The following is a 15,385-nucleotide window of genomic DNA, read 5'->3' as shown; positions in this document are numbered from 1 at the left end:
CTAGAGCACTTCGCTCCCAGAATTTAGGCCTACTTGTCGTCCCTAAAGTCTCTAAAAGTAGAGTAGGAGCCAAGGCTTTTAGCCATCAAGCTCCTCTGCTGTGGAATAAACTACCACTTTCAGTTCGGGAGGCAGACACCATCTGTTCGTTTAAGAGTAGGCTAAAAACCTTCCTTTTTGATAAAGCTTATAGTTAGAGCTAATTAGTGCGGCAGAACTTTACTTGTTCTATTTTATGACACATGACACACGGAGCTTCTTTTTCCAGCTTCTCCTTCCTTTTCTCCATCCCTATCCCCCTTCCCCAGAATCCCTTTGCTTTATCACCCGCAGATCCAGGGCCTCTGTAGCCGCACAATGGATTGCGGTTTGTTGATCGCGCACCGGGGGTCGTGGTGGTGCCCCCAGTGTGGCGGATTCTGTGTTGTGTGGGCTGATCGTGCTGGTGGTGGTGGACCCTGTGTCGCGTTGGCATCGGGTACGGGCATTGGACCAGGACCGCGCCGGCGGCTCGTGGTGGGTGGCAGTGGACGGTGACTGAGGACTGGAGTGGCGTTCTGGTCTGGATGGTGGATCGTGGTCCTGCTGGTTGCTGACCATGGACTGTGATCGCAGCGGGACTGCTTGGCATGTCATGTTGGGGTTGTCCTTCGGGATGTTTACCCTCATCAAATGCTGCTAGAGACTTTAATCTTTAATCTTGAAGACTTTAATCTTGATGATGTTTTCCTGCACGTGGCATCTATTGCACTTCCGTCCGTCCTGGGAGAGGGATCCCTCACATGTGGCTCTCTCTGAGGTTTCTACGTATTTTTACCCTGTTAAAAGGGTTTTTAGTAGTTTTTCCTTACTCTGGCTGAGGGTTAAGGACAGAGGATGTCACACCCTGTTAAAGCCTTATGAGACAAATTGTAATTTGTGAATATGGGCTATACAAATCAAATTTGATTGATTGATTTATTGATAATTTCACTCTTTAGCTGTCACTCACACACAGAATCTGTGTCACGTGAGCTTTTTGCATGTGCACACCGGATATTGAATTAATTCTGGGGCAAATGCGAGGGTGTACACCACCTTTCGCCCAATGTCAGCTGGGATTGGCTCTAGACCCCACCCTCTTGTGATCATCAAAGGATAGGCGTTATCGATAGTGGTCCATGTTACCATGGTATGGAAACAAAATCTCAGATATTGAGAACTGATTTCCCCCCTTTAATTGGGCCTTTCAAAGCATCTTAAAGAATAGCCATAACCACCATTGGCACAACTGTTGGAATATAAAAGCCATTCAATCTATAAAGACAGTACAAGCTGTCAAAAAGTAAGAAAAAATAATTCACTGCTGAATTTTCCAGCACATTTGCTTTTCTTTCTGCTAAAATTAAACAAACACATTTTCTAATAAGGCTTGGACAAAGGTTAGCAGAAAAAGTGCTATTCTTGGATTTCAACTTCATCAACCTTTTTAGGAAATTTTAGTACAGACTTCAACCTTAGCAAACTGTGCACAAACATCAAATCCAACTGTCTCCTACAGAGATAAATATATACTGTATTGATCCTGAGGGAAAGCATATGCAGATATTGGTAGGTTAAAAGGTAATCTTTGCTTATCAAATAGGTTTTCTGGAGACCTGTGTTGCTGCCAGCAGACCAAAGAAAAATAGGTCGTTGACTAAGAGAAGAATAATCAAATGAGTTTTCTCAATAGACCTTTATAGAGTTATAGAGTAAATTCAAATCAGTAAAAGTGGAACGGACAATAGAGGTATTTTCCGATCTGAGATTTCCACCACAGCCTGATATCATAATTTGCTTCCCATAAGAAAGTTGTGTTAAGCTCACAGTGCACAGGGATGAAGACACAAAGGTAGCCTTTGAGAAGCGAACCAACGACTAGAAATCTTAAAGCCGCCCAGTGGAGGTATTCCTCTGGGACTTTGCTGGCCATTCAAGTAGTTATTTCTTGACATGCATTGGACTGTCTGAAGAGGAAGACGACTGTAGAGCAAGCCATTGCAAGGCTCAGGACTGTAGAGGTACTGAAAGAAGCCCACAATGGAGGAACCCGACTTTGATAGGTTTAGCAAGCCAAGATCTACTAAAGAGAAGAAGCCAATGGCGGTTACAGAGGTGACCAGGATGAGGGAAGACATCTATCTGGTGTAGTCAGTCAGCCAGAATGTGCAGTTCTAATGGACTGCATGGGGCTGCCAGACCACTATAATGGTCTGGCCACTTCAAGGTGTCAGAGGCAAGGATAAGCTTGCTAATAGAGCCGTGTATGACACCCTTCTGAGTCTAGGCAACTTAATTGAGGTATGGTGTTGAGGAGAAGTGTGCCCGGTGCCATGTTTGGTGGGAGTAAGTAGGGCTAGGACAGACACCGCAATACTAAGGTCATGTGAAGCCTACCGTTGGATTGAGCTCATACCATCATCACCGCATATTTGCTGGATTTTTTTGCTGGTGAAAGTTACCGGCAAAGTACTTTTGACAGCTCCTCTGCCCCAGGCAGAGTGCAGGGAGCCAGGTCCTTGGACAGCTTCACTTCCCAGGACAAAGTGCGCACAGGCTGGCCTGTTGACCTGCTGAGGAAGTTGGCTGAAATTGTGCAGCCAAGACCCAAGCCAAGCTCTGATCTTCAGACCTAGCGAAACCTACTGATTAAACTCATACCATGTAGGTGTCAATATGAAAAACTAGATTCTACTATTAAAGAATAAATTCTGTATTGATTATGTATTTGATTATCTATTTAAAAATATGGATTTTCTGCTCCATATATTAATAAATGTTATTGAAGGGAAAAGGAGCTAAAACAGTGGATTTATTCTCAGCTCTAGGATAACACATTCCTCTGACAGAGCTTACCCTTTGAAATTCTTAGAAACAGTGCCAACTAATTGAAAAATAAAACTGTAAGTTGGCAATGGTATAAAACATTGTGTCAAACATACATTATAAGTTTGAGTGGATGTCAGGTCAGTTCCCACTATCAATAACTGAACCAGAGAACAGCTTCTATATTTCTGAAGAGGATACTTTATGAAACTGATGAAATTAATTACTATCAACAGCAACTTGGCTCAACAATGAATTAATGTTTTAACCCATGTAGAAGTATGGAAAAGACTAAGGAAAACTAAAACCACAACTGAAACATTATGTCTCTAATGAAATAAACTGGCTCCCCCAACTGGTAAAATGGTTATATTGAAAGCTTCTGCAGGTAGAATGTCCTTTCTCTAAATAGACACATTACAAAAGAAGCATTTTTGCAGATAACAGATTCCTTGTTATAAACACATGTAAGAAAGTGCACATTTGATAGACAGACAGTCCTAAATGCATTTAGAATTATTAGACATGACAGTAAAGTATGCAAATCGATATAGCGAGGGGTTTCTGCAGTTTCTGAAGTTAACATGTGGTTATAAATAGGTAAGATAAATAATGGTATGGTTAAAGAAGATGTTTAATCTGATTTAATCATGACTTGTCTATAAAAGAAGTTCGGGCGAATATAAAAGCTTTTGCATAAAAGAAGTAGGTGAAAAAATCATTGAAATAATAAAACTTACTATAGGGTTAAGCTGGATGTTAATGGATGGGTTCTAACATTTTCTTTGTTTACCTTAATTCAGATATAGTCTTGCAAATATAAATTATGTAAAGCCTTGTTCTCAGCCCAAACGTGAAACAGTACAATTAGGAGCTGGACAGCTGAGTAATAAGTAATGAAAACTGATCTACCCAGTTTTATTAACAACCATATAGTAATCCAAAGAGTCCTTAAAACAAACAAACAAGTCAAAATTTGCTTTGTGGCCTACTTTCAAGTTGAGGTAGCATTGTTCCACTAGCAGCTTTAAGTAAGCATCTTTCCCTCGAGGAAGAGTGCGCACCAAACAACAGTGTAGTGTCATTTTGGTGAGAGCTAATTGAGCCAGTTCCAGAGTAAAAGAAAAATGAGAGAGGCTTAATGAGCTAAATTATCTCCATTCAAAATCAGATTATCAGATTATTACAAAATACACTCCTGATCAAAATCTTAAGACCAGTTAAAAAAATGCATGAATTTGCATTTTGCACTGTTGAATCTTAGGAAGGTTCTAAGTAGAGTTTCAAAATGCAAAAGAAGAAATGTTTGTCTGTTCACTGAGCACTGTTGGGCTCTGGCCCAACAGTGCTCAGTGAACAGACAAACTTCAGCCAAGCGCTAGTAGAAACTCTTATGAAGTGCACCTACTACTCCCAACGTAAAGATGTAAACAACGGAAAAGATCTGCATTCGCTTTCAGAGGAGTGGCCGTATTTGTTTCTTGAAATTGGCATAACAGTCACTTTCAAGAGCTCACTGGAGTGTCATTGAGAGAGGTTTTTATCTGTAATTTAGAAAAGAAGGGAAAACAGCTTCTGGACTTCATGAGAACCATTTGCGCTGGCAAGTGCAAGTGGGTTTTGGTGGCGGTCACAAAGCTGGAAATTATAGGGGGGACAGTTAATGGGATGCTCCGAAGATATGAAGGATGTGGTGCTCCTCCTTCTATCCGCCTATTTTGGTGAAAAAGAGGAAAACCTCTTCCACTACGTTGAAGAAACATGTCTGGCAAGAGAAGTTCAACTAGAAAGCTTGCCTGTGACACCATGCATCATTGTATGTGTTAAGTTGATATTCAGTTTTGTAAAGTAATGACATACATTGATAAGTAAAGTAAGTGTTTGTTGCAGCCCTGTAACATTTATAATTTTTTTTGAGAAAATAATGGCTTTTGTGCTCTCTCCCATGTATCTTTTTTTGCAGGAAACTCCTGCTATACCTCAAGGCAGTTCATGCTGAGCGTAGACCGCAGAGTTGTGAACGACCAAATCCCGAGCTTCATAACTGCCATCTTATTGATGTTTGGATGCTACTATTGTCTCAACATACACTATCCAGTGGATCTGGCCTCTACACTAGAGATCCTTCAAAGGTAAAGAAATAAACACCATTTTCATGCTTTAGAACAAATCACTCTATATAGTGGTTGATTATGAATTATTGTGTTCAAAAAGGTGTTTCTTCCTTATCAATCCAGAGAAGGGCACGAAAGTTGAAACAAAGAAGAACAAGAAGCAACTTTCTGTAAACCCAAGAGTTCTCACCCTCCTCTCAGATCTCTCTGATCATGAGGGGAGAGAGATAGGTTAAAGAGTGACTTTTTCAACTGAACTGTTCAGCTACAGTATCTGTATTGAACATTATGCACTTTACTGTACCTTAGTTGTTATACAGTGTTATTCAAAACAGTATTTTTTTATGTTTACAGTCGGTTTGAGTGCTTGAACAAGCATGGTTGGTTTGGTTCATATAAATGTATGTGAACTGGCTTATTGTACTGTCAAGGAAAGAGCAATATGTTTTGTTTTTGTCAGGCTGATTTTTTTTATTAGATCAAACATTTTGATTGAAGACTGACCTTTATAACATAATTCTGAAATGGCAAAAAAAAATTCCCTTACATTGAGGAAGGTGTCCTACATGTCCTTTTTGATTTTGTTTTTGTCAGAAGCAACTGCGTATTGCACATTTTATTGGAATGAATAATTCCTTGATTATTACTTGAACAATAAGGTCAAGGCAAAAACAGTGTTTATCTTTGTTTTTTACAGGCTGCTCTTTTGTTTTTGTCAAATACTTTGTGTGGAAGACAGGCTTATTATATGATTCTGAAAAGATTCTCAGATATTATTCTTATAATTTATATATATATATATTTACATTTTGCCATTAGCAGTTTTTCAGGGTATTCTGTCAATCCAGTCAACTTAAAACTGTGAGGAACGTCTAAGCCTTTGTTTGAGTGCTTTTGAGACACTTCACAGTAGGTGGAGGGCTACTGAATTTGTTGTACAGTGGTAAGTGGTTGTACAAATTGTTGTTTTCTTAACTCTAGAATGTACCCTTGGAGTGGGTACTCTCTTCAGAGGCAGCCATGTTTTTTTACAATAGCCCGGACTGGACAAACTAAACACCTTTGAGTTTTTGTAAAAAGTGAAGTTTACCACAGGTTCTCTTTCATGTTTGGAAGGGGAGGGTGAGGTGAAGGGTATTCCGCAACTTTACCACTAGATGTCACTACATTTTACACACTGAACTTTTAACAAAAGAAGACCTTACATTTATCTATTTTTGTAAGCACAGTGTTGCCATTAGGGCTGCATCGATTAGTCGACGTCATCAATGACGTCGACGCTGATAATGCGTCGACATCAATATTTTAAACCGACGCATCGGACCCACACAAATTATGAATTTATGTTTTTCTTCAATATCACTACGTAACGCCGGGTTTACACCGGACGCCGAGGTGCTGCGCCGCACCGCCCCACGCAGCACAGCGCTATTCTCAAGCGCGGTGGCGCCCGGCTGTTCATATGGGACGCGCATTTCTCAGCGCCGGTCAGCCTGCGATTCTGCTTTCTCCGCTTGTTGCATGTAACCCGTTCAATGTATTGGTTTGGGGGTAAATGATGACGGTCTTCATAGAATGAATGTGGGGGGCGGGGTCCGAGACGGAAGTGAGGACCTGAATAAAGATGTCAACATTAGTAAACAGACTGTCTCACGCACATTATTAAGCGAACTCGACAGACTTGACGCCGAAACCATCCGCACAAGGCGCATCGCAGCCCATGTGAACTGCAAAAAGGTTTAACAGGGGGTTCGATAAGAGGCTCCTGGTTTTCTTTGGCGCTTCGGAAATGGAATTAAATGTTCAATTAAATTTTTTGGGAGGAAAATTAATCGTTTAGATTAATCGACTAATCTGTAAAAAGGTCGACAGATTAATCGATATAAAAATTGTCTTTAGTGGCAGCCGTAGTTGCCATTTTTATGTTCAACAGGTTAGCTAAACCACCTTGGTTCTGTTGCTTTTACTGCTTTATTTTTCAGTAGATTGGAACATTTATGGCCTTCTTTGTTAACTTTAATGTTTCATATAATTATTTTTCATATTTGTTGTGAGAAAAACTTAGCCACTGTTTAAATACTATGCAAATTGCTGTATTATTAGTGTTGTGCTGTATTATTAGTGCTATATAAAACTGTTATTGATTGTTTGTCATCCACAGTGCTGATGAAAAGACTTACTAAAAAATTTCCTGAACATCATATCATGTCTGTATGTGACTGTCCAACCTGCTGTCAAGTCTGGACCCGATGACAAGGACACCAGTCTTATCGAGCCTAGTTAGAGGTAAGCAGTGGTATAGTTTATGGCTGCATGTTAGATATAACTATATTTCCAGTTGTCTGCTGTTTTAAATCTGAGTAGTCAAAATTCTGTTTGTGGCTGTGAGTCTATAGGTTGTCTATATGTAAGCAGCATGCTTAAGCACTGAATCAATCTAACTTTGGCTTTGTTGTTTTTCTGTCGGCAGAGAGGATAGTGCCAGTCTAGAGTGAACACCTGATGGATAACATGTCAATCATCAAGCAGAACTGGTGAGAACATATACTTCAGGTTCCAACATCTTGGACACGTGTCTGTGTGACACTCTATCCCATGTTGAGCCCCCTCTTCAGTCAGGTCTGGACTCAGGGCAAGTGACAATTTTTTCATAATGTTTATTCAGTCCACTATGGATTGTCCTTCATGTATACAGTGCCTTGCATAAGTATTCACCCCCTTTGGACTTTTCTACATTTTGTCATGGTATAACCACAGATTAAAATTGATTTCATCGTGAGTTTATGTAATGGACCAACACAAAATAGTGCATCATTTGGAAGTGGGGGGAAATATTACATGGATTTCACAATTATTTACAAATAAAAATCTGAAAAGTGTTGAGTGCATATGTATTCACCCCCTTTACTGTGAAACCCCTAACAAAGATCTGGTGCGACCAATTGCATTCACAAGTCACATTTGCAAGTCACATAATTAGTAAATAGGGTCCACCTGTCTGCAATTTAATCTCAGTATAAATACACCTGTTCTGTGACGGACTCAGAGTTTGTTGGAGATCATTACTGAACAAACAGCATCATGAAGACCAAGGAGCTCACCAAACAGGTCAGGGATAAAGTTGTGGAGAAATATGAAGCAGGGTTAGGTTATAAAAAAATATCCAGAGCTTTGAACATCTCTCTGAGCACCATAAAATCCATCATAAGAAAATGGAAAGAATATGGCACAACCGCAAACCTACCAAGAGGAGGCCGTCCACCCAAACTGAAGAGTCGGACAAGGAGAAAATTAATCAGAGAAGCAACCAGGAGGCCCATGGTTACTCTGGAGGAGTTGCAGAGATCCACAGCTGAGGTGGGAGAATCTGTCCACAGGACAACTATTAGTCGTCTACTCCACAAATCTGGCCTTTATGGAAGAGTGGCAAGAAGAAAGCCATTGTTGAAAGGGATCCATAAAAAATCCCGTTTGGAGTTTGCCAGAAGCCATGTGGGAGACACAGCAAACATGTGGAAGAAGGTGCTCTGGTCAGATGAGACCAAAATTGAACTTTTTGGCCTCAATGCAAAACGCTATGTGTGGCGAAAACCCAACACTGCCCATCACCCTGAGCACACCATCCCAACAGTGAAACATGGTGGTGGTAGCATCATGCTGTGGGGATGCTTCTCTTCAGCAGGTACAGGGAAACTGGTCAGAATAAAGGGAAAGATGGATGGAGCCAAATACAGGGAAATCCTTGAAGAAAATCTGATGCAGTCTGCAAAAGACTTGAGACTGGGGCGGAGGTTCATCTTCCAGCAGGACAATGACCCTAAACATACAGCCAGAGCTACAAAGGAATGGTTTGGATTAAAGAATGTTAATGTCTTAAAATGGCCCAGTCAAAGCCCAGACCTCAATCCAATAGAGAATCTATGGCAAGACTTGAAGATTGCGGTTCACAGACGGTCTCCATCCAATCTGACTGAGCTTCATCTTTTTTGCCAAGAACAATGGACAAACCTTTCCATCTCTAGATGTGCAAAGCTGGTAGAGACATACCCCAAAAGACTTGCAGCTGTAATTGCAGCGAAAGGGGGTTCTACCAAGTATTGACACAGGGGGGTGAATACTTATGCACCCAACAGATGTCAACTTTTTTGTTCTCATTATTGTTTGTGTCACAATAAAATTTATTTTGCACCTCCAAAGTACTATGCATGTTTTGTTGATCAAACGGGAAAAAGTTTATTTAAGTCTATTTGAATTCCAGTTAGTAACAGTACATAATGGGAAAAAGTCCAAGGGGGGTGAATACTTATGCAAGGCACTGTATGTGCACACATGTTTTTTCAAGATCAGCAAAAACATCAACACTTCTTTGAGAATTTAATGAACAAGTTATTGAATCCGTTAAATTAGTTTTTCAAAGAGAATATGTAAATGCACAGTTTCTGTCCCTTGGTTTACAGTGGCGCTGCATTTGTAATGCAATTTGTACTGTATTTTTTACGGGGAATTTCTGGCAACCACAGCTGCCAGTATTTTACCGTAAAATGTAACATTTGAATGAAATACTATTATGTACTGTGTTTATCACTGAGACTGTCATTTGTTTCACAGTAATTTTTACTATTAAATAAAATGATCGTAAACAACTTTTGTTTTTAAAGAAAATGACCGTTCAGAGGTTTATATTACTACTATTGTTTTTAAACAAAATTACTGTAAACAGGTTTATGTTACAATTGTTGTTTTAAAAGAAAATTACCGTTAACAGGTTTATGTGACAATTGTTATTTTTAAAGAAAATTACCGTTTAGAGGTTTAAATTACAACTATCGTTTTTAAAGTAAATTGTCGTAAACAGGTTTATTTTACATTTTTATTTTTTAAATGAAAATTACCGTGTTAGGCACTTGTGTCATGGAGTCCTATCACTGATAGTGCACTTCCCACTTCTCAATGAAACAAGTTAAATAAGGTCATATTGTACATGACATCATGGCCACTTCTAACTCACATGATTTGTTGACCCAGCCTTGTAAGCTGATCCTCCCCGATGAGTAGTAGAGGAATCCTAGAGCCAGCATGGAACACAGGCCCAGGAGGAGGTTGCGACTGGGTTTCATTTTCTTCTCAAGCTAGCATACATGGCCCATTGCACACTGGAGCCTATTTGAACAAGAGATAAACCAGTTAGACTTGCACTCAAACACTTCATGTTATGACTTAATGCAATCACATGTGAGAGGCTGAATGTCTGAGCCACAGCACCAGATAGCATCTCTGCAACAGAGCTCTCTTACTGAGCAGAGATTTATTGCTCCACCCTGGGAGATGGGTTAGAGCAGACCTGGGCATTGTACGGCCCACAGGCCGCATCCGGCCCTTTGGCTGTCTGTGACCGGCCCCATGAGGTCAACGAAATATTAGGAATCACACGTAAATAAGTGAACATCATGCAGAGAATACAACAACATTTCTTTTATTTTGAAAGTGCCTTTTTTAACATTTACCTGACGTACATCCTGAATGCCGCGAGCGGATTATGTGTTGGCGAACGGAGTTAAGAAGAGATGTGAGTTAGCTGTTAAAGTCCGCAAAAATCAGCCCACGTTAAGAGAAGAAAGATAGAGTTTTTAACGAGACATGGACTGCTAAGTATTTATTTACTGAAGTCAAAGGTAAAGCCGTGTGCTTAGTTTGTGGAGAAAAGATCGCTGTTTTTAAGGATTACAATTTGAACCGCCATTACGAGACAAAGCACGGAGAGACTTTTACGGACGAAACGTAACGAGAAGGATCGAGGACATCGCGGGAAATCTCAAGCTTCCGCTGCTAAAGAAAGTAGTCGATTTGACTTTTTCTCATTGGCTCTGGATGAGGGCTGTGATGTCCGCGACACAGCCCAGTTACTCATCTTTGTACGTTGGATGACGAAAGACTTTGCGATTACTGAGGAGCTGGCAGCAATGCGGTCAATAAAAGGGACGACTTTTGAAGCGGATGCAAGATAAAGTGAGGGAAATTAACCCACGGTCATGAAAAACCTGGAATAGTCATGGAATTGTTAAATGTTTATTTCCAGTCCTGGAAAGGGCTTGCAAAAAATTAAATCCCAAAAGTTTTGGAGAAGTCATGGAGATTTGTTATATTCATATTTTCATGTCGTTCATTTACGCTGAGTTTTAATTAATTCATATGCTTTTAAAAGAAATACGCTCAAAATATAAGTAGGCATACTATCTCATACTAATTGAAATGTTCGGTGGGGAAGCAGGTGAGATAATATGCACTACGCCAGGGAAGTGTAGATTTAACCATGCTTGGCTACAAATGGAAAAGTACATGCCATGTGTTACAACAGACGTCAATCAAACTATTGTCTCATTCATTTGTGTAATTCAAGGTTTACTGTATGCTTTGAAATTCTCATTGTTAGCTTAAATACTAAATTTAGTCTCTTTTGCATGTATAAACTGAGATCTCACAAAATGTTTGGTCATGGAAAGTTGGTTTAAAGATATTGAAAGTCATGGAAAAGTCATGGAAATCCATGGGTTAAAAATGTGTACGAACCCTGTGTATTATACATCAGGAGGTGTTGTGTAAGTCAGTGCTCAAAATGAATCATGTTACTGATGTTGTAACTAAATTTGTTAACTTTATCAGGGCAAGAGCATTGAATCTCATACAGTTTGTTGCACTTTTGGAGGAGCATGCGACTGAACATGGGGACATAGGCTACCACACAGCTGTCAGATGGCTCAGTCTGGACAAAGTGCTTAAAACAGTATGGGACCTGAGAACAGAGATTCAAGAGTTTTGTGAAAAGAAAGGCAAGGACAGCCCAGAGCTCTCAGATGCAGACTGGATGGAAGATCTTGCATTTGCTGTTGATGTCACTGCATTAATGAATGAGCTAAATACCAAGCTGCAAGGCAAGGGCCTATTTGCACATGAAATGTACAGCCTGGTGAGACTTTCATGAGAAAGTTGCAGTTTCTTTCAAGCCAGCTGGAGGGTAACATTCTCAACCACATGCCAACACTGAAAGAAGCCCCACCATCAGTGGATCACCTCCGCAGGTACACTGCTGGCAGAGCACTTTAGTCAGTATCACTGCTAATGTTTTATTCTTCTCTCAAAGAGGAGAACTTTTCATACGTGAGGAGGCATGCTCAGAAGATGTTGGTTCTCTTTGGATCTACTTACATATGTGAACAAACATTTTCTGTGATGAAGTTTAACAAATACAGATACAGATCCTCTCTCACTGATGATCACCTGTCAGCTGTCCTTCGCATATCCACCTCAGATATTCAACCTGACTTCAGTGCACTTGTTCATGCCCAAAACAGACTAGATTTCTCTCACTTAACAAGAAAAAAAAACGCAAATGGGCTGATTAGACTATATGCAAATAGTAATAGCACTTTGTATACAGTTAATTTAAAGCTGATCTTTGGAATACAGCAAAAAATTGCATACTTTGTTCACAACTGTTCTTGTAAATGTTGAGTGTGATAAGATTAAAGTGTGATATATTGTTGGCGTTATTACTTTGCCTGCCTCACTTTTTCATTGCCTAACCATAACATCTTACCTGTAGAAACTTATCAAATTAATATGAGTAGAATTAAGTTCAGCTTATTGGTCCGGCCCTCCACAACTGTCCATGTTTCTCATGTGGCCCTTCGGGAAAATTAATTGCCCACCCCTGGGTTAGAGACTTGCTCTGGGTCACGCCCACATTTGGTCAACCAATGAAACGTATTGCAATGCCTTTAATAGAAATGCAATACTATTGCAAAAATATTACAAAATATTAACTCTGAATGCCAACAATCAGACAGAATTTTACTTCCTTGTTGTAATCTTCTCTCTCCACTGCGCAGTTAATACAACTCATCTGAACCAAACACAGAATTGTCAGTCAGTAATTATTAGAGGACGCTAAATTATATTACAACTAGTGCCGTTTCATTCAACATACATGTATTTCCAGGTCTTAAGAGGTTTTCCTGGGATATAACATTCACAAGACAAAATATATGTTTTGAGAGGTTACACTTACCTTGAACTCTTACCTTTGACCACTTAATTTCCCAAGGAATTATGCTTGGGTCTTGATGGTGATATTCTAGTTGTTATCAGTGATTGCCATTCCAATAAATATAAAAGAAAATTTAACAGAGGTGCTGCCATCTTTCACTACAAACAAGTTAAAAATTACATGTTTTATGCTTAAACTCATTGTCTGCTGAATCTGTCCACTTATCCTTTTATGACTGTTTATCAATGCAATTGGAGATCTTTGTGAATCTTCCCTCAGTAAACTGTATATTGTTTTACTTTGGACTAACTGTGGCATAAAACAAGGGATTTGAAAACACCACCCTCTCCTCTGGGGAATTTTAAAAAGCATTTTTTTTACCATTCATGACATTATAGAAAAAGTCAAATTTCTATAGCACAAATTGCACATTGGTTATGCGTGATATAAAGGAAATGGCACTGCTCTTCTTTGTACATTCTGTATTGTGAGTAAAACTATTTTTAAGAATGATGCCGTCTGAATTTCCCGTTCCTGCTATTCATACACAGTCCTTATGTATCATCAAAAGACAAAGGCGGAGTGGCTTCTTCACAGTGTTTACAGAAAACCCCAGTCTAAGCATCTGCTTGGTTTCTTTCTGTCGGGTCACACTCCTGTGCTCCTCACAACTGATCTTATTTAGGAAAAATAAACAATATTGGTTCGATTAGTGGCCGTCATGATGGGCACTTGTGAAATTACTATCTTCACTTCAGTTTCTACAATGTCACTGGTTTATTATCAATGGTATTATCATGTATGCATGAAATTAATATAGGTTATATTAAATCACACACACACACACAGACGTATGTATGTGAAGACAGCATCAGCTTGTCAAGCACTAGCCAGACCCTAGTCAGAGATCCCAGATATCAATAATGCTGTTATAGATGTAATAATGTTATAAATAATAAGCATCCCAACTGGTGAGGGCCGGTTTGTTCCTGTTGAAAGGGACGTTTTCCCCTTCTCAAGTGTTCATTGTGAACTGATGGGTTTCTCTACAATATTTTAAGTTCTTGACATTAATATGAAATGTGCCTTGAAAAAAAAAAAGGTTGTTAATTTGTGCTACACAAAATAAAAATTATTCAATTATTTGTCAGGTTTGTATATATATATATGGCAACATTTTGTTAGTTCAACATCTGATGTCAAATTGGCTTTAAACTTGAGGACTGCTGTTCAGGGCTCAGTATTTTAGTGTCAGTGTCCTCTAACTCATATGAATGTGTATGTGTTTGTATACTAGTGATCCTAATGTGATTAGATAGATTGATAGATGAATACTTTATTAATCCCGTGGGAAATTTATTTCGGAGAGTGAGGATTATGTTTAACATATCGAGCACATTAAAACCCCTGATCGTAATAAAGATGATTAAACATCACTATAATCTTGACATAAAACGCTAAAAGTGTATAAATTCCCAAACCTTGCCGTATGTCTTACGATTCTGAGTTCGTTATATTCAAGAGGAGTCGTTTCCTCTGTCATGTTTGAGTGTATGTTCAGCTGTTGAAGCCCGGAGGAGTGAAATAAGAGCAAAGCGTCCATGTTATTCTTTCGGCTGAGAATTATTCAGTGTTACTGTCCTGAAGAAAAACATCCCCTGTGACTCTAAATGAGGGGAACAGTAAAAACAAATACCATCAAGTTATTGCAGCTAGCTCGTTAACTATGTTGGGCTATCGCCTATTAGCCGAAATAGAGTTAGCTCCGCTAATAATTCACGTAGCTGGTGGTTGGAGACGTAAAGCTGCCATTCGACACACCACATAGAGATGACAACACACATATCAGAGACACGAGCAAAACGTTACATAGCAAGCAGCTAGTACAGATGAATAGCTGGCTGCGCTAGCCAGGAATCCGCTCTGAGGCTCAGAGTCTCGGACGTGTACCGTTAATTCTCAAGTTGACCTCCGATCCGTCGGTAGCTGCTGCAGTGGCGCTAGCCCCCGGGCTCCTGATCCACGTTGGCGTCACAAGAAGACATCCCGGCCCTCACAAGTAGTGATGGGAAGTTCGGATCTTTTTACCGAGTCGGTTCTTTGAATCTAAGTAAAATGAACGAATCTCTTTTTGAGTCATTCGTTCGTTTCAACGGGGGGGGGGGGGGTGGGGGGGGTGGGGGGGGTTGCAAACGATCCAAAGACTCGTACCTGGCAGATGAACGAATCGTTCAACTCCCGACTGTGTTGTCGGATCAATGATTCGTTCATCTGCCACAGAGTCTTCGGCCGACGTGTCAGCCACACAGAGCGAGCTCATCTCGCCGGTGACCGCGGTGCGGGCGGCGGACAGGAAAATCGCTCCCCGGAAAAGCAAGCC

The 15,385-nt window shown here is 40.0% G+C and overlaps 1 protein-coding gene across 1 annotated transcript in view; it reads right to left on the bottom strand.

Moving 5' to 3' along the window:
* The window catches only part of st3gal3a (ST3 beta-galactoside alpha-2,3-sialyltransferase 3a), a 71,771-nt gene extending 56,701 nt beyond the window's left edge, over positions 1 to 15,070 (bottom strand). Inside the window, exons 1-2 of the mRNA XM_053430955.1 lie at positions 14,956 to 15,070; positions 9,970 to 10,121 (exon numbers count right to left, since the gene is read on the bottom strand). Coding sequence (XP_053286930.1) covers positions 9,970 to 10,078 — 109 coding nt within the window. The 5' untranslated portion in view covers positions 10,079 to 10,121; positions 14,956 to 15,070. The remainder of the gene's footprint in view (positions 1 to 9,969; positions 10,122 to 14,955) is intronic.
* Between the last annotated feature and the right edge of the window lie 315 nt (positions 15,071 to 15,385).

This window comes from Pleuronectes platessa, chromosome 9 (assembly GCF_947347685.1).
Source record: "Pleuronectes platessa chromosome 9, fPlePla1.1, whole genome shotgun sequence".
Taxonomy (NCBI): Eukaryota; Metazoa; Chordata; class Actinopteri; order Pleuronectiformes; family Pleuronectidae; genus Pleuronectes; species Pleuronectes platessa.
This window is presented reverse-complemented; position numbering and strand designations above follow the sequence as displayed.